General features: G+C 50.1%; 1 protein-coding gene across 7 annotated transcripts in view; it reads right to left on the bottom strand.

Annotated features, from left to right (window-relative positions):
* Nucleotides 1-19,514, bottom strand: part of SHANK3 (SH3 and multiple ankyrin repeat domains 3) — a 350,787-nt gene that overhangs the window by 254,470 nt on the left and 76,803 nt on the right. For all 7 annotated transcript variants that reach the window (XM_074828192.1, XM_074828195.1, XM_074828198.1 and 4 more), the window contains exon 9: nucleotides 18,906-18,983. In XM_074828192.1, the coding sequence (XP_074684293.1) occupies nucleotides 18,906-18,983 (78 nt within the window). The remainder of the gene's footprint in view (nucleotides 1-18,905; nucleotides 18,984-19,514) is intronic.

Consider the following 19,514-nt stretch of genomic DNA (forward strand, 5'->3'; position numbering starts at 1 on the left):
AGCTGGAGAAGAGAAGGCTCCGGGGAGACCTTAGAGCGGCCTCCCAGGACTGAAAGGGGCTACAGGAAAGGGGGGAGGGACAGGACGAGGGGGAACGGGTTTAAACTGACAGAGGGGAGATTTAGATGAGATCTAAGGGAGAAATTGTTCCCTGTGAGGGGGGTGAGGCCCTGGCACAGGTTGCCCAGAGAAGCTGTGGCTGCCCCCTCCCTGGAAGGGTTCAAGGCCAGGTTGGACGGGGCTTTGGGCAACCTGGGCTAGTGGAAGGTGTCCCTGCCCGGGGCAGGGGGGTGGCACTGGATGGGCTTTAAGATCCCTTCCAACCCAAACTGTCTTGTGATTCTACGCCAGAGGGGCTCTGAAAATGCTGTTACGTTCATGTATTTTCAACCTGAAAAAGTACCTCCCCCCACCCACTGGCACCTCTGCCTTGAGAGGTGAAAGGCTCTTCCTGAATCAAACCAACCACCGTGTTGTTTGCTCTGTGCTAAAGCACACCAGGCTCTCAGAGGTATTTCTCAGTTGCAGGCTGCAACAATTAAGTCCAGAACTTCCCTGTTATCATCCTACACGTACCAAAGGCAGCAGGAGCAGTGAGGGCTGTGGGGTGCACAGGCAGGAGCAGAGCCGGGGGGGGGCGGGGGGGGGGGGGATGGGGGGAGCAGGGGAGATGCAGCAGCAGAGGCTCTAGGAGCGATCAGCAGCGCTGCTGCCAGGCCAGAACAGAGCAGACAGCCTGGGGAAGAGGAGTGTAAAAGTTTAGGGTGCAGGCAGCCAATTTAGTGTCATAATCATTCAAGCTACTCAACTCTCCTCAGACCCCGAGAAGTGTCTGTCAACATGCCAGACTCTGTTGTCAACTATTTTTGTATCACTTTACCCAAGACTTCTCCAATTATTGAGGTTTTCCATTGCTGGTGATTTTCTACCTTTCCATTATCCCAGATAACAGAGAGCAGAATGATTCTTTTTAATCACCACGCTGTATTTAATCAGGTAGCACCACTATATGTCTGGACTTTTTTCAAAGTTGTCTACCTTTACTTGGCCAGGCAGACTTCAAGCATGTTCTATATTTGTTCTAGATTTCCAGAAATCTGGCAGTCCTACTAGGTCAATCCTCCTGCTCACATACGGCAGCTCCATCTGGGCTGCCATATGAGCAGAAACTCTCGACACGTTCACGGCAATGTGTGCTGCCACCATCCTGCACAGATGCAGCTCGTCTGATGCTTTCAGGGAGTGTCACGGGGTCAGTCACTGCACGACTACGCTGTAGACCCAACACTTCCTGGAAGCAGCAGACAGACCTCCTGTGCGTGGTCTGGGACAAACACACCTCGAATGCCCTCTGCACCTGCCAGCCAGCCCTGCACGTGCACGCAGCAGATCCAATGCTTCCTGGAAACACCCAACATGCACTCCACGGCCTACACAGTAAATTAGTATTTTTTTTTTTCCTATAGATCACACACCAAGCCCTTGATCTAGAAGGGGCACCTTAGCCAGGCAGCTAGACTAACATTCTGCCACTGAGCCTGCAAGGAGCATCTGCCACCGCTCTGCGCCAGACAACGGGTACATCTAAACATATATGAGAGACAAAAAGTGTCCAAAGCTGCAGCCACTCAGCTCTAGGTGAAGAGAGACAGACAACTTTCTCTGTATTTTCCAGTGAGGCACATGGAGCAACCAGAAAAACATGATGGTTCTCCTAATGAGATGTGCCACAAAACTACCCTAAAGAGAGGCAGATGATGCTGTGATCTCCTCCATCAAGGGGAGCAGGGCGTTCTGAACTCTGAATGCTTCTGAGAAGCAGGAACAAACCTTAAAACCATTTGGCTCAGGAAGCCTTTGAGCTGGAAGAGGAGAAACACGATGTCCAGACTCTGAGGAGGGAATCTGGCCTCTGTCAGGGCTGACAACCCTCAGGACAGGCCGCAAGAGGACACTGGTGTGTTATCCAAGACCTACTGGTAGGAGCAGAACCAGCAGCCTTGGCACGGGGGTGTCACCTCCGGCGCCCTGCTGTGACTCCTGCGGGCCGTGGCAGCAGTGTGCCAGGCAGCCACGCAGGCTGACACGTGTGATGTCCCACGGATTCGTTGTGCCACAGAAAGGCTCTGGAAACGAGCTTCAGCTTCCTGAAGATACCAAAGGCGGGTTGGTGGCATCTCCTCAAAGTTCAGAAAAAGATTCTGCAAAGGGAGAATGACAGATTTGGCCAGAGCCATAACAGCATCAGCACAGACACCTCCCAGTGCCACAAGGCAAGGCTTAAAAAAATCAAGTCATGGTTACTTGTCACAGGAACACAAGGTCCATGGGTGGTCAGTGCCTGGGAAAAGAGCACCTCAGACACAGGAGAGAGGGAAGACACATCAGTGAGGACATCCGTCTGCCTGGTCATGACGGATGGTGCAGTCTAGAAGCAGGCAGAACAGGATAGAGCGGACAGGCTGGTCCTCTCGGGGAAGAGTTGGTCAGTTGAGACTCTGGTCCGGCCAGCGCTGAAGGATGTTCACAGGGACTGAACAGCGCATGGATCTGTGTGCATAGCAGTCCTTACCACCAGAATCAAAGATCAGAGAATCAAAGAACCACAGGATGGTTTGGGCTGGAAGGGACCTTAAAGCCCATCCAGTGCCACCCCCTGCCCCGGGCAGGGACACCTTCCGCTAGCCCAGGTTGCCCAAAGCCCCGTCCAACCTGGCCTTGAACCCTTCCGGGGAGGGGGCAGCCACAGCTTCTCTGGGCAACCTGTGCCAGGGCCTCACCCCCCTCACAGGGAACAATTTCTTCCTTAGATCTTAATGCAAATCTCCCCTCTTTCAGTTTGAAACCATCACCCCTCATCCTATCCCTACACTCCCTGATCAAGAGTCCCTCCCCCCTTTCCTGTAGCCCCTTTCAGTCCTGGGAGGCCGCTCTAAGGTCTCCCCGGAGCCTTCTCTTCTCCAGCTGAACCCCCCAACTCTCTCAGCCTGTCCTCACAGGAGGGTGCTCCAGCCCCCCGGGCATCTTTGTGGCCTCCTCTGGCCCCGCTCGAGCAGGTCCATGTCCCTCTGGATGGATCCTTCCCTCCAGTGTTGTTGGCAAACATGCTGAGGGTGCCTCCATCCCACTGCCCATGTCCCCAACGAAGATGTTAAACTGGTCCCAAGCCCAACCCCTGAGGATGCTGCTCGTCACTGCTCTGCACTTGGACATGGAGCCATTGACCCCAACTCTTGGAGTGTGACCATCCAGCCAATTCCTGATCCACCAAGTGCTCCATCCATCACATCCACGTCTCTCCAACTTAGAGACAAGGTCATCATGCAGGACAGTGTCAGATGCTTTGCACAAGTCCAGGCAGATGACGTCAGAGGCTCTTCCCTCATCCACCAACACTGTAATCCTGCTGTAGAAGACCACCAAATCTGTCAGGCAGGATTTGCCCTCAGTGAAGCTGTGTCAGCTGTCACCAGTCACCTCCCTATTTTCCATGTGCCCCAGCAGAGTGGCCAGGAGGATCTGCCCCATGATCTTGCCCGGCACAGAGGTGAGACCAATCGGCCTGTAGTTCCCCAGGTCTTCCTTGTTTCCCTTTTTTTGAAATGGGGGTTATGTTTCCCCTTCCAGTCATCAGGAACTTCACTGGACTGCCATGACTTCTCAAATATGATGGACAATGGTTGAGCCCCTTAATCCACCAGTTCCCTCAGGACCCGCAGATGCATCTCATCAGTCCCATGGACTTGTGCACCTTCAGGTTCCTGAGATGGTCTCGAACCTGATCATCTCCTACAGTGGGTGATTCTTCCTTCTCCCAGTCCTGCTTTTGCCTTCTGTTTTGGGCAGTGTGGCTGGAGCCCTTGCTGGTGAAGACTGAGGCAAAAAAGTTGTTGAGTACCTCAGCCTCCTCTGTATCCTGAGTAACCAGATCTCCTGTTTCCTTCCAGAGCAGGCCCACTTTTTCCCCAGTCTTCCTCTTATCACCAGCATACCTATGGAAGCTTTTCTTATTGCCCTTGACATCCCTGGACAGATTTAATCCCATCAGGGCTTTGGCCTTCCTAACCTGATCCCTGGCTGCTCGGACAGTTTCTCTGTATCCCTGCCAGGCTCTCTGTCCTTCCTTCCACCCCCTGTAGGCTCCTTTGTTTGAGCATGTCCAGGAGCTCCTTGCTCGTCCACACAGATCTCCTAGTGTTCTTACTCGACTTCCTCTTTGTCAGGATTGTCTTGGAGGAGGTGATCCTTGACTATTAACCAGCTTTCTTGGGCCCCTCTTCCCTCCAGGGCTGTATCCCATGCTACTCTGCCAAGCAGATCCCTGAAGAGGCCACAGGCTGCTCTCCTGAAGCCCAGGGCAGCGAGCTTGCTGTGCTCCCTCCTTGCTGCCCTCAGGATCTTAAACTCCACCATTCCATGGTCCCTGCAGTCAAGGCTGCCCTCGAGCTTCACACTCCCCACCAGCCCCTCCAAGTTGGTGACAACAAGGTCCAGCACAGCCCCTCTCCCCGTTGGCTCCTCTATCTCTTGGAGAAGGAAGTTGTCATCAGTGCATTCCAGGAACCTCCTGGATCACTTGTGCCCTGCTGTGTTGTCCCTCCAACATAAACTGGGGTGGTTGAAGTACCCCATGAGGACCGGGGCTTGTGAATGTGAGGCTGTTCCTACCTGTCTATGGAGGGCCTCATCTGCTCGGGCTTCCCAGTGGGATGTCCTGTAGCAGAGCCCCACTATAACATCTCCTGTCCCTGCCCTCCCTTTAACCCTCTCGTTGGCTCCTCGCCTATCCCCAGGCAGAGCTCCCTGCACTCCAACTGTCACTGACATAGAGGGAGACACCCCTCCTTACCTCCCCTGCCCGTCCTTCCTGAAGAGCCTGTGTCCTTCCATCCCACCCTCCACTCACGGGAGCCCCTCCACCACAGCTCCATGGGTCTGACAGATCTTCTGAGAGCTACTGGACTCAGCCTGAGGATGGGGAAATGCTTCCTCTGCAAAGCAGAGACTTTTGTGTAACATCTGCAACCGGAGTGTGACTGCTGCAGGTCAGGGAAGATTTCAAGTCATCATCTGGATAATAGAAGCTGAGATGGCATCTGACTCAGAATTAGATCAGTCTCACACTGAAGACTGGAGGAGGAGTGGGAGGGAGCCAGGAGGCCAGAAACCTGATCAATTTTTACAAGACAAACTTCAAATGAAAAGAGAGAGAAAACAAATCAAATAAAATGAGGATAAGAAGAAAGCCTTGAGAGAGTAGGTAAACAAAAAAAAAAAAATAGAAGTTCATCACGCAAATGAAATCTGCTGCTTGTTAAGAAGAGTGCCCTGTGCCTGGAGCAGCTTACAGGCACGTGCCTCCAGACGCCCGCGGAGGGACCACGCGGGAGAGGGGACGCGCGTCCTGCGCAGGGCAGCGAGGCCAGGACGCTTCTCCTTTGGCACACGCACTCGCTGTGAGCGAGCCCACGCTCGGCCTCTCCGGACAAACGACTCCCAGCCTGTCACACCGTGACAAAACCATCTGTGGCCAGAGAGTTTCCTTGTGGCTGCAATCTTTTACTCCAGCAGTGGGAAGCCCAGAGCTCAACTGTATTATGATTGATAAGAGAAGCTAAATAAACGTGTAATCTACCAGGAGAAAGCACTATAAATCTATCACAAAGAAGCAGCACAGGTCTGTCCTTGGTCCATCATGGACGCAGATGATACAACTCTAGGCAGCGGCGCAGGCAGGTGCCTAGTAGGAAGGGGAGAGAGGACACATCCTTCCCAAACGATGGGGCGTGCAGAGCTGAAATCTCCTCCCTACAACAAAGGAAGAAGGCAGGCAGCATTTGCTAAATATAATTAAGATTCAGAGAGGCAAGTCCTGGTAAGTTACAGAAAATCTTGAAAAAAGGAGTAGAGGAACTTTCCATACCCATTGAAATATCAGGTCTTGGAAAATTAAAGAAATCCCAGGGAACAGGAGGACTGTCAGCGCTTTTAAACACTTAAAGTTACCAAGCGCACTGACCTCAGAAACCAGGGTCCGAGCTGCCTGGCCGCAGTCCCAGGGACGCGAGACAAAACGAGGGTTTCTCCCACCGCCAGCCCCCCCAGGCCAGCCAGCAGCGGCGGCACCTGCCCAGGCCACCGGCACCTCAGCGGCACCGTCAGCCGCTCCAGCTCCGTCCTCCGGCACCGCGACACCAAAGGGACTTCTCTGCATCTCGGCTCCACCTGAGCACAACAAACTACCTCTAAAAATAGAGGAAGTTTTATTCCAGTGAAGAAAGGGCTAAATTCTAGATTAGGGTGGAAACACTGCTGGGAAAATAGCATGTTCTGTTATTGCCCTCATTTCATTTTTAAAAAAGCGCCATTTTAACTTTAAGAAGGAACTCCCCTTTTCCTTCCTTTCCTGTTTTCCTCTAATTTATTTCCTGATTGTTTTCCTACCAAGAAGCCAGAACTTGTCTTCATATTTTCAGTTATGCTTATTCACACCTTTTCCCTTCTCTTTGCTTCACAATTCCTCTTTTTTACCCATATCTGGGTTTATATTTCTATTTTTATCATTAATTACTGCACCTTTTTCTCATCTGATTAGCTTTCTTGCTGTTCAAAACATTTTCAAAAGTATCACAATATTTTATAAGTAATAATGCATAAGAAGCATTACCTATACTTACAATACCTAGTTTGTTTTGTAAAATCTTCACAGAGGCCACGGATGGTATATTAAGGATACTGATGCATATTTAGCATTTAGAAAGCTTTTCTGAATTATTTTCTCCTGCATACCTTATGCCAGTTTTGACACCATAGACTAATTAGACTTTATTCTTGTTTTACTGATAATCTCCCTAGTTTTTGGAAAGAAAATCTTGTTAAAAGAAAAAAGCATAATACATAGTGTTTGACTGACAAGTTTATGAGTCTGGCTGACAGAAGCAACAACGTCTGAAATCAGGAGGATGAAATCCAGCAGGGTCTAGTACAAACTGTTATACCTGGAACAGAGGAACAAAGAAACGAACCGCCTGGGCATCGCGAAGCAGAGAACAACGTGTGGCAACAGCAATAGCCCCAAACTAAACACAAGTCAAGAAAATGGGGACATTGCTTACAGACAAATCTAATTCTAGGAGGTGCTGACAAGATGGCAAGGATCCATCGGGACTGATCTGTCCAGTTTCGGGACAAAGGTCTTAAAGGAGGTAAACAAATTAAAAGCAGTAAGTTGAAAGAGACGCTTGGAATCTTGACCACTGAGGAAAGACTGACAGAAGAAGGTTTGCTCACCTTAAATCTTAAGAGTATTACAAAAAGTTGGTAATCAATTATCCCACCAGTCCACTGTTGGAAGGACAAAGAAACACACTTACTTTGCCAAAAATTTGATTAAAACCAATTTTCTCAGCAGAGGAGCACTGAGAAAAATCTGCTTTGGCTGAATGTAGGGTTTGACAAACATTTCCAGGGCTGATTGCCTACTCAGAGTAGGTAGAAGTAGTGGTATCTTGACCTCCATTCAAGACATTTGTGCCCAGAAATGTACGATATGACACATTTACTTTTCTCCGTGACAGTGTGTCTGGATCGTGTCTAGAAGAGAGAGAGATATGTGTCTGTGTGTATAATGTTATATATAATTTATCTTGCTCAAAAATTATTTAACATAGAAATATCATCAGTGGTGTTGCTCAGGTTCTTGGTCCAAACCAACTGTGTGCTAGCAACGACCACCCAGCCTAAGGGACCAATGCTGAGGGTAAAACTGAAGGTGCACAAAGCCTGGTGGGGTGAGGGGGCAGCGCTGCAGCGGGACGCGAGCCCCAGAGCTGGGCTGTGAGCGAGGGCACAGCACACCGCTGCAGGAGGACAAACCAGCTCAGAAAGCAGGGACACAGAGCAGGGAAAAACTTCAGCATAAACTCTAAGAATAGTAGCCATAAAGACTAATTGAGAGTATCAGTGAGAAACACGGTGAATCCAGTGATGAGCTCTGTATGGAGCGGGACCTGTGCAAATGTACCAGGTCACTCCCGGAGCCAAGGTCAAGATCAACACAGGAACAGAGAAAGATTCACAAGATGGACACAAAAGCCATCCAGAAGCTGTAAAAGCCTTTAAAATGTGGACGTTCAAGGAGATCAAACTATTCTACTTCTCAATGGAGATGAGGCCATCGCTGTGCGTAGGTGCTAAGGTGTGGGGAAGAAGTCTGGTTGCGAGGCTTTCCAACTGCTGCAACACACACGAGAGCTACTAACAGGGTGATTAAATTAGGCAGAGCTACACTGAGGTGAAAGATGACTCCTAGCAGCGAGGGTAGTCAAACAGCTTATGAAGAAAGGTGACCAGCTCCACCACGCGTGTGCAGAGCGCAGCCCCGGCAGCCCCGCTGCGCCCAGGGAGCCGCGAGTCCCAGCCCTGTGCTGGGCAGGGGGCTTTGCCTGCACCCCCCACTGTATTTCCAGCCCTGAACCGAGAGCGAGTTTGCACCCCAGGGGGTGAATGAATTTTTATTTTCAGGAGGAAGAGAAGGAGTCGCTTCACCTGCGATACCCAATAGACCTAGAGACACACGACAGGTGAAAACTGAGACACACCACCCCTGCACAAGCAAGGCTTGTTGTATATTTGGCCCATCAGAAAAGCTGAGCCCTGCAGAGGCAACACCTCTTCTGTATCTGGAGAAGCAAGCAAGGTGGTGGGGACAGTCACCGAGCACCCCGAAAGGTGCCGAGCCCAGCTCAGCTCCGCAGCCAGACACGGAGGTGCCGATCTCACCCGTGGAAATGTCGTCACTCTAAAAGGAGCACATAGGCATTGCAGTCACAGACAGTGTATTTTCATTGCAAGCTACGCTTTTAAAATCTGTATTATGAACAGACTTTTAATTAATCTGACGTATAAGAAAGGTTAGAAGAAGCTGCGTTACTATGTTACCTGATCATTAAGGACAACAAAGAGCCTAAGCACAGATAATAGATTTCTCAGAGGTCCCAAGCTTTAATCAATTGTACTGTTAAAAGTTAACAAACATTTTTAAATGCTAAAAAAAATGTTTTCCCACTCAGACAGCAAATGCAGTAAGTTTGAGGAAGATGTGGTGCATTTTTAATACATAACAGGTTGAATAACCAGTCCGAGTGCCAACAGGAACTCCACACCTCCATAAGTTATTTTAATTTCTACTATACTAGAGCTAGAGAGCAAAATCAGTAGTCTCTGCACACACTTACCGAAGCCCACAACCCTTACAATCCAAATGTTTGACAAGAGAGAACAGATGGAGGAGGACAAGGTTACCGTTACAGTGACGACAAGAAAAATATGGAGCTTATTAATAAAAATAATGCTATAGACATTCTCACATCAGCTAAAATTTTTGGCATTAGTTAGGACTAAGTCTTTAAAACACGTCAAACAGCAGATGTTGTTTCTGCGTTTTACACATGTTGAGGAACAATGGCAGCTAGCAAGAGTTTACAGCTAAGCTAACTAAACTGTAACATATCGACTAGCTTTATTGTTTCCTTCCAAGTAATCTTAACACTGAGCACTTATAATCTGCATAAGTAGAATTCAAGTTATTCATTTCTATGACATCACAAGATATGATGTCATTAATAAGTTAGAAACCCAAACACTGTCAGCTAAAATTTAATTTAAATTAGAAAAAAAAAAAAAAAAAAATCACAGTTAACTGAACACATTCTTTATCAAATTCACTCCATTTGAGAATATTCTGTTGCCTGGGCAACATGACTGCAAATTGCAGAGTTCAGACCATGATGCCTATTTTAAAGCAACAAGATACAAATCTTTGAAGAAAATACATCTAACAACCTGTTTGTATTGTACCAAAAGGCTGATACAAACGGTACATTAAGATAACATCAAAGTGTAAATCTTTAAGGATTTAAGGAGGACCATTCAAAGGGTTTTGAGGCCCAATTATACGTGCGGCAGATGCAAAAGAGGTTGAGAAAGGCCAAGGTACACACGGCTACAACAAGCGAGGTGTGCGAGGGGCAGCACGGTACAACACGGGCAAGAGCCGGCCGAGGGCCCCAGTGCGGCAGCGCTGCAGCTCCACGAACGCTGAGCATTTGCTGTCTTTTGGCTTGAGCTTTTTACTCCATGCTGGCTGTGGCCACGCAGCAAATATCACCAAACCAGCAGCTCGGCTGGGCCTCATAGAAGCGACGCTCAGTATTTGGGGCATTACCTGCCTTTGGGCCCGGTTCTGCAATCAATTTATGAACCGCCTTTACTTTTTGACAAAGCACCAGAGACCTGCAGACCAGATCTGATCACCAGTCACACTTCAAAAACCCACCAGGAGCAATCTCAGGCGTTAGTGGTGAACTCTGGTCATCTGTGACAGTTCTCAGGTGCCTGGAAAAGCAGGGAAGTTACCACCAGCTCTAAACACACAGCACAAAGAGAGGAACATCGCACTATACACCACACAACTTTGTTTTATTGTCCAGAAAAACACAGGGCAAAGCAGAGAGTTTGTAAACAGAGATGACCAACAACAGCAATCTGTAAAGGACAAACCAAGTTTAAGGGATCCAAGTTACTTCTAGGAGAGGGTAACAGGCCAGGCTTTGTGAAGAGTGAAGAAACTGAAGATACCATATAGCTGTCTTCTGCAAAAATTTTGACAGCCTTATGTGACGTTCTCAGAAACAACAGAAATTAAATCTAGCTGAAAGTGCTGCCAAGTGATGAAAAACTGATCAGAAAACTAATTCATGACTAACTGTCAGACTAAAAATGTATGATAAATGGATTTCACAGGACCCTACCCCAGGTTCAGTAGTATTCAATTTTTTCATTAGCAACCTGGATGATGGAGTGCAGAATACGCTTATTAAATTCCTAGATGAGACCAAGCTGGAAGGAGATGCAAAGTCATTAGAGGATTAGAATTCAAATGATTGTTGGAAAACTCAAGAGATGGGTGGGGGGCGGCAGCAAGATTTAGTCAATAGAGACAAGTGTAATGACAGTTTATGTGCAGGGATTACAGGGGATGGAGCCAGCCTCCTCCCCGAGGCGTACAGAGAACAGGAGTCATGGGGCACAAGGTGCGGCGGATAAGTTTTGTCTGGGCCTGATGAAAAGGCTCTTCCCCGGGAGACCGGCCGGGCAGGGAACAAGCCCCAGGGTGGGAGCGCCCCGGCACGGGGGCTGCCCCGAGCACCCTCAGCAGGGTCCATCCGAGCAGGAGGAGACACATCCCCGGGTCCCCCCGGGCCGGAGGGTTCGGCGAGCACATGACGCCAGGCACAGAGGCGAGCTCAGAGACAGCAGGCAGCAGTCCTGCAGAAGATCTGAGGATTGCAGGATCACAAGCTGAAAATGAGTCAAAGTCACGCTGTGGCAGAAAAGGGAAAACATACCAGGATTCTCAATTAGCAGCTTCACCTCTAACACGTGTGATGCAACCCCTGCGCAGAACAGGTTGGGTTTCAGCTGGAGAAGGCTAATTTTAGGAACAGAGTTAAATAAAAGATATGGGGAGAATCCAGAGTAAATCAATAGTAATGATCGGATTATGCTTTCAAGGTCTCTGCAGGAAAGCCTGTGTGCTCTGGGATATTCGGCCCAGAGAACAGAAGATTGGGTGGTGAAGGGGTGATCTGACTGTAAAAACAGAAAGAAGGCAGCTGCAGCGAGGACAAAAATAATCTGTTCTCAATAACCATGGAAAAGTAATGGGCTTAAAATTCAATAAGAAAGATTCAGGTTAGATGTCAGAAAATGCTTTCTGAGAGCACAGGAGCAGGAGGCTGCGCCCAGCGCCCAGCACTGGGGACTCACCAGCAGCTGAGCAAACACCAGGCAGGAAAGTTTCAGCCAGAGCTGATCCTGGGGAGGGGCAGAAGAGTCCAAAAAACGACCTCTCGGGTTCCTTCCAGTCCCAGCTTTCTACTGCCCTCTCCAGCGGGGCAGCTGGCCCCCAAGGAGGAAGCGCAGGGAAGGCTGTCACCCGATGGGGGGGGAGGTGTTCAGTGGGGTCTCCTGCAGCATCCTCCCATCAGACGGGACGCGGTGGTTTGGGCAGGGGGGTGACAAGGGAGGGGAAAGCTGGCGGGACCACCAGCCCCAAGGGGAGGCAATGGGCCACACGGAGCCCAGCCAGGGGCTGGTTACGAGCTCATTCCTTGGGGACAGACATGGGGCGTTCAGTGTCTTCACTGACCGTCGGGACGATGGGAGGGAGATGCCATCACCAGCCTCGGGGGCGGGCGGCAGGCAGAGCTGCTCCTCCGCGGGCCCTCCCCAGGCTGGAGAAATGGGCCGACAGGGACTGGCAGGGCTGGGCCGGGACAAGCACCGGGAGACCGGCTGCCCTGAAGAGGCCTGGGGGGATCCTGGGATGCCTCAGACCCCGCGTCAGCAGCACCCTGTCGGCAGCACCCTCAGGCCACGGAGCCCAAGCTCGTCCCAGGCGGAGACGGCCCAAGGACAGGCAGCGGGGTGAGGGCAGGGACTAATCATAACAAGAAACTTTGCCTACTTATAGCATGATTACCTGCCCAAAATAAAAAATAACCCCAACAACAAAAAAACCCCACCCATCATAAAAACCTGTTTAGAAGAATTTAGCCTGGGGAGGGGGGGGGTGGGAATCACAAAAATGCAGCAAAGGGACAGAACTTTTTGACAGAAAAGTAGCAGCATTGATTGTTAAATTTCAGTGAAATTATAAAAGATTTGAAGCAACTGCATACTATTTTTATATTCTGCATATGATAATCCTGTATATGTATACGTGGAAAAGTTTGTCCTCACGATAGTCATGGTTAAAGAAATTTGTACAAAATTGACATTTACTGATCATTAAGAAACTTGTCTGCACTTTTGAAGCCTACATCAGACACGTCTGCGATGAGCTAACCAAGCCATCCCGTAGCTCCACAGACATACAAGTTCGACAGGAAAGAAATCACAATCTGTGTTTAGTTGATACCAGAGTCACCTGCTCACGTACATAAGCAAACCTTTAGATAAATATGAAAGAAAATTATGAGGGTTTTTTCAAATAAATAACACCAAATTATTATCTCTTGATAATTAAAGCTTCCAGTGTTGAGTTCACATTTTGACAGGTCCTCATTGCCCCTTTACTGGCTGTAAAAGCTCCATTTGTAACAAGCTCACACATTTATAATCATTTTCCCCTGTATACCTTGGTAAGTGAATGGTCCAAAGCAGAGTGGAAAATCAAATGGAGACAAACGGTTACACCATACAGCCAAGCTGTGTTTCACAGGCATGGTTACACCGTACAACCATGCTGCATTTCACAGGTTATTTTTCTTACATGGCATGATTTTGGTGCTATAAGCAGCACTCGGGCACCAGCAGCACTGGGGCCTAAGATGGATCAGCCCTGAAAGCCACAGTCTGGACATCAGAAATGCTGCTGAGGAGACAAGGGAAAAGCCACCTTTGGCTTTGGCCAATCAATGTGGTTTGTGGAAACCTCCAGGTGTCCACCCCAGAAGTATGAAGGCTGGAGATATTCAACAAGTGATTCTGAAGTCACTGGGCACTGAAAGCCCTCCTGTGATTAGGGCTGGATCCTTCACGATGCCAATCCCAGCAAGGTCTCTCATATGGCCGATGTGGTTGACCCACAGACGTTCCAGGAACATACACAGGCAGCATAAGGAACCTCCAAAACTTTCCAGACAAGAAAGATCCATCTTGACATTGAGAACACAAAGTTCAGGCTCATGTTAGAGATGTGAGGTTCAGGAATGAAAACTGGGAAGTGAGCATTATGAACAAGATAAAACTTGGATGCCTCTTGGAAGGAAACCACTGGCATTTCTAACAGGTCACTGAAAAATACACTGCAAGGCAAGGGATGACCTGTCCATAAGGACCTGGACTTTTCCTTCTTTTCACAGAGGTAAGCAACTGGAAAAGCTACTTTTATTAAACAAAAGGTGAAAAAATGACCCAGAGGTTCAAAGTGCAGGGTGGCCAGCATGTAACACCTGGTTTAATCCCATCAGAGTACTGGGCTCCCAAGAAAGAAAACCCTTAAGTGAGTCCTTAGGAGATCTGAAAAGCAGGGAGGAACAGGAAAGCCAGGCCTGATGCACTGGCAGAGACCAGCCAGGTGATCAGAAACCAAAGGACTTAACCCAGCTAAGGCAGAGTCCTACCCCCAGCTCACAGCAATCACCTGGAGCAGCTGGGACTGATGAGGAAATAGATGCCCAGGCATGGGGAGCAGAAACGACCTGTTTGGTACAGCTGAACAGAAGCACTTTAGGATTCTCCTGCCGTTTACAGAGAAATCTCCATGTGGAGGAGAGCAGGGCTCCTGCAATGGCAAGAATCTCTAGCCCCACAAGAGGCAGAAAGCTGAGACAGGAGTGGCACAGACGGTCCAACCTCTGCAACACAGAGGCAGGAAAACCAGTAGTTACCTCAGAGGACACAGGGAAGGGAGACAGATGGAGCCTTCCATGCCCCATCTTTATCTGTATAGAAATTAGGACATTATGGTATGGATAGATGGACGGCTAGATAGCAGAAAACTGGCTGAATGGTTAGGGTCAGCGTGGTGGTTAATGGGTCATCCTCCACCCAACGGCCAGGGAGAGGTGGGGCACCACAGAGGTGAAGTTTGGAGGTAACACCGAAGCGGGGGGAACAGTCAGTGTCCACAAGGGCAGGGCTGCCACCTAGAGCGACCTGGGCAGGCTGGAGGAAGAGGCCAGCAGGACCCCTGGAACTGAAAAAGGACGAACACAAAGTCCTGTGTCTGGGGAAGAGCAGCTTTGGCAATGACAGACCTGGGAGCAGCTCAGCAGAAAAGGCCCTGAAGGCCTGGAGCAAGCTGGATTAGAACCCCAGTGTGACACAGAAAGGCTGTTTCTGTCTACAACGCCAGGTGTGGATCGTCATTCTGATGGAGTTCAGCTTGCAAAGGTAAATGATTTCATTTCCAAGTCAAATCGTGTGATTTGCATGCTCAGAGAGGGACACTCTCATTCACAGAATTTGAAAGGTTTTCTCTTTTGCAATCACTCTGCCAACCTGACATTAAGGAAAGCAAAAAGAGAAACCCAAAATACCGGAGTTGAACAGCAGCTAGCACTTAATACTTTCAGGAAAACTGCAAGAAGCTGTAGACAAGCTGACCTGGAGGACTTTGAGCTATCAACAGTCCTGTGCAAGAAAGGCTGAAGTACGGAGGGTGGGTAACCTTATCGCAATATTAAAAGTACCTCTTGAAGAACAAGACCTACAGACAAGTCTTCACCCTCCTGAGAGCCAAAACATTGCCTAATGTTGCCATCCTGAACCTAAACTTACAAACACAGGATTTCAGCTCCCTGGGATCCAGCACAGATCACTGGTGGGAGGGAGGACACGCCGACTGACTGGGCCCCCATTCGCAGCATTTGCACAACCACCCCTGTGCCTGGCCACGCGTTTCAGCCCTCCACGGGGCACCCTCCTGTTGTCTGAGTAGGATGGAGGGTTCACCACATCACCAGCAGCAACTGCTGGTTTCCACAGTCCTGGCCTGAGCCCCCGTCCTCCCCAGCACAGGCTGCTGGCCCACGCCAGTGGCCAACACCCCAAGTCCAGTCAGTAAGCAGCACGAGGGGGGCTTGAGACAGCACTGGTGCTTCAGCAGCACTGGGTTTCTGATCAGGGATACTGCTACAGCAGCTGCAAGGGAAAAAAAAAAAAATCCAGCTTTCTCCTCATCCAGTTCATTTTGAGTATGCAGTATCCCACCTGAAAAATGACGTCTCCATCCTTCTGCAAGAAGAAGGTGTTTGGGTGAGGCTGGGGAGCTTTGGGAAGGGCTGCATCCGCACAGGGGACTCAGACAATTTATGGATGAAAAGCCAGCTAAGAGCTACTGCAGACAGATGTAGGTACAAACCCAGCTCAGGAAAACAGAGAGATGCAGATTGCCCAAAGCTGGGAAGATACTCTGGGAAAACTCACCCCAAACCCACCCCACTCTCGCACTCCTCCCTGAAGCCACCAAGAGCGCAGTGCTGCCAGCACTGCCACCTACCCCGGGCTATGCGCGGGGTCAGGAACTGGGTGCGGGAGAGGCAGCATGTCACCCCAGGCTACGGGCACGCCTTTGCCTCACGGAAGATAACCAGGCACATTACAACTGCTGAACCCTCTAAATTACTCGCTGCTATCTCGAGTCAGCTTGGTGTCAGTGACCCGAGATATCTGATTAACAGCAGCAATCAAATTAACAGGAGGCATGTGCTGTAAACAGACTAAACAGCCATGCAAGCAGCAGAGGCACTTACATGAGCTCCCAGCAGCCACAGAACTGCTGGGGCAGCCCACGCTCCCTCATACAGGCTCAGCTCTCCTCTGCTGTGCTGGAACTCCATCATGGAAAGGCAGCACCCTGTTACCACGGCCACGCGAAGACAATACGGAAGAAAGCACCAGACTTTGCAGCGGACAGTGACTTAATGACCTGCCCAAGTCTTGAGTAAGCAATCCAAGCTGGGAACTGAAGGGAGAACATCACACTAATATCAAATTCTGATTTGGATTTGCCAGTGAACAAACTGACTGGATTACCAACCACAGTTTTCATTCTCTGGAAGAAACTACCAATTAGTCACACTACTTCAAAAAGGAAAAGACAAACACTGTTTTTCCCTTACTAAAGCCCACTAGCACTCTGCAGGACACGAGCAAAACCAGAGCAGAAGCCATTTGCCTCCCTCCACCACCTGCTACACCACCCCATGTCCTGCAAATGCCCAAAGCAAAAAGATTGCCCCTCCTCCATCTCTTGATTCCAAAAGTTCAGCTCATCTCAAAAAGGCAGCAGCAGTTTCCTGCAAGAAGCCCTTCCCTCGAAACAAATATTTTTACATTGAATTGGAGAGCGGTCAGATGGGACTATCCTCAATCCCCAGAGCAAAGCTCCCCCGAGGGCAGCAGCCTGAGCACAACAGACCCTGCCACGCCAAGCCCTCACAGGACCCACCCCCCGAGCTGGGAGATAACACGGAGCAGACAGAGGAAGGTCTGAGCTGCGGTGGATTCACAGGCAGCCGGGCTGCCCACCGAGGGCTGAGCTCGGGCATCCTTCAGCATCTGCTGCGGTTCGCCAGGTCGCACCCGTCACTCGGAGCAAAGCTGCGGTGGCTCGCACGCTGCACGAGAGAGACAAGAGAGACCCACGCTTCCAGCCATGGCCACACAGCCAGCAATTAACAGGCGCATTAACTGCACGGCATAAACCTCGAGTTCCTGCACGGGACAGAATACCAGACCACCTGCGAGGATGCTCAGTTTGACCTTCAGGGCCCTTTTTCCTCTCAGCATTCAAGCCAACACGTAGACAGCTTGTAAGCAACATGGTCATAATAAAGAAATCACTTTTAAACAACACTATGTATTCGTATCCTGAAACTACATAACCATTTCTAGTTCCTCACACCATACACACAAGTGACTCATAACTGATTATCTCCGCACGGCTGCCTGATGCCTATATACAACCGTGGTAAGTACACACAAGAGTTCTACGCACTCTTTTTGGGACAGTATGCTTACTTTGCGTTAAAATATACTTAAAATTCAAATGCAATATCCTCCTGCAGAACGGAGCACCGCTGCAGCAGCTCGTGGCAGGGGGCTCAGGGAGAAGCGCAACCGCTCACAGCAGTGGGTCAGGTCAGAGCACTCGGGCTCCTCGCTGCGCTCAGGCACACACTACGCGGGGATTCGGTGCCTTTGCAGGGACGTTGGGGACACACGAGGCTCACCAGACACACCCACCTCTACACGGGAGCCAGCGCTGGCGTAGCACGGCCCAGGTGGAAGATCCCCAGCATGTGCAGAGCATCTGCCCAGCAGCGCCCTGCCTGCCTCCCCCAGGACACGCTGCCACTCCTACGGCGGCCGCACACGTGCCACGAGCGCAGCTGCCTCTGGAATAAGGCTTCTTCCTCCCAGCGGCCACGCAGGACGTTCACAGGGACCATGACATCAACATGGTCACACTTGAGACTGCACGGCCTAAAGCTGCTACAAACAGCATTGAAGAGAAGTGAGAAAAAGCATTTCTAAAAGGCTAATAGTGTGAGCTCATCTGCAGCCAGTCAAGCTGGTACATGAGTAAGACACTGACAGACACTCTCTGCTCTCAAGGGACACCTGAAGATTAGTATTAGCTGGACACTGAGTCACAACGTTTCTGGAAGGTCCTCAGGCAAGTGACTGTGCTTCAGTAAGAGCACAGACAGAATGGCTATTCCAGGTTCAAAAACTTTCAAGAAGGGCATGGGATGGGAAGAGACCACCTGCATCACAGACTGCAGCCTGCAGGCAGCCACGTCCCCTGTCTGCAGCCTGATGGACGGAGTCCCACTGCAGAACGGCCGGGGTTCCCCTTCCCACCGGTGTTACCCAGCGTATTTACTACAAAGCTACTCCAGAGTGTCACTCCTCTTGTGGCTAGAGGTCTCCTAACTTCCAGTTTAAGTTTATTAACAGCAAGTCTAGGTGCACTCGTTTCTGTGGCAACACTGTCCTTCATTTCTAAGGATTCTGCTCCTTCTCTAACATTTACCGCAACATTTCTACAGACAGCAGCAACTTCTCCTTTCCACCTTCACTACACACATCCAGATGAGCCAAGCTCTTTCAGTCCCCCACCATAAGCCCCCACCTCCACAGCCCCCTCCACGCATGCCATGCCTTCTCCTTCCCCCCTCCTGCCCCAGCAGCAATTAAGGCAGCATCAGGACAGACACCCTGAATCAACGGTTTTGTTCCATTAAGCTTTGCCCCCACGTGTGCCCCCCGACGAGGGGGCAGCCACAAGGAGCTCTGCGGCAGGGACGGGCCAGCGCTTGCTGCCTCACCTGGAATGCCGTCTGGCTGTTGTAGTTGCGAATCTCTTTGCTGGCACCGCGGAAGAGGAGAACCCGAGCGCAGCTCTCCTGTGAAAGGGGGGAAGGGGAAGAGACCAATTAGCACTGGAGTCCAGTGACAACGAAGAAGCAAAGCACACGTCTCACTGTGCTCAGCCTCCTCTGGCAAGAGCGAGGAAGATGCTCACCCCTGTGAGCTGCCCCCCCCAGCCCCAAGGTGACCAGCTCCACCTGCCCGGCTGGGCCTGAACATCAGCCCAAGGGCACAGAGGCCACCACACATTCCCAGGTGCTGCTATTTCCCAAAGCAGGTCTTGTTTTGAATACTCTCTGCTGCTAAATGGTGCTAATTCAACACGTTGACGAGCCCCTGCACTCTTTAACACCGCTCTACCCAGCCACCCCAGTGGACGGGCACCTGAAGACGGGAGTCCTTGGTGTGCAGAACATACCCACCACCCAACAAACCACAACTCAGCCTCACATACCACTGACTGTGGCAAAACATAACAGGGTTTAGTTTTGAAAGCACACCTCAGAAACTGAAAATTCCCTTTATAACCAAAAAACACATAATACAATGGGTAAAAATCTCTAGGA

The sequence above is a fragment of the Strix aluco genome, chromosome 5 (genome assembly GCF_031877795.1).
Source record: "Strix aluco isolate bStrAlu1 chromosome 5, bStrAlu1.hap1, whole genome shotgun sequence".
NCBI lineage: Eukaryota > Metazoa > Chordata > Aves > Strigiformes > Strigidae > Strix > Strix aluco.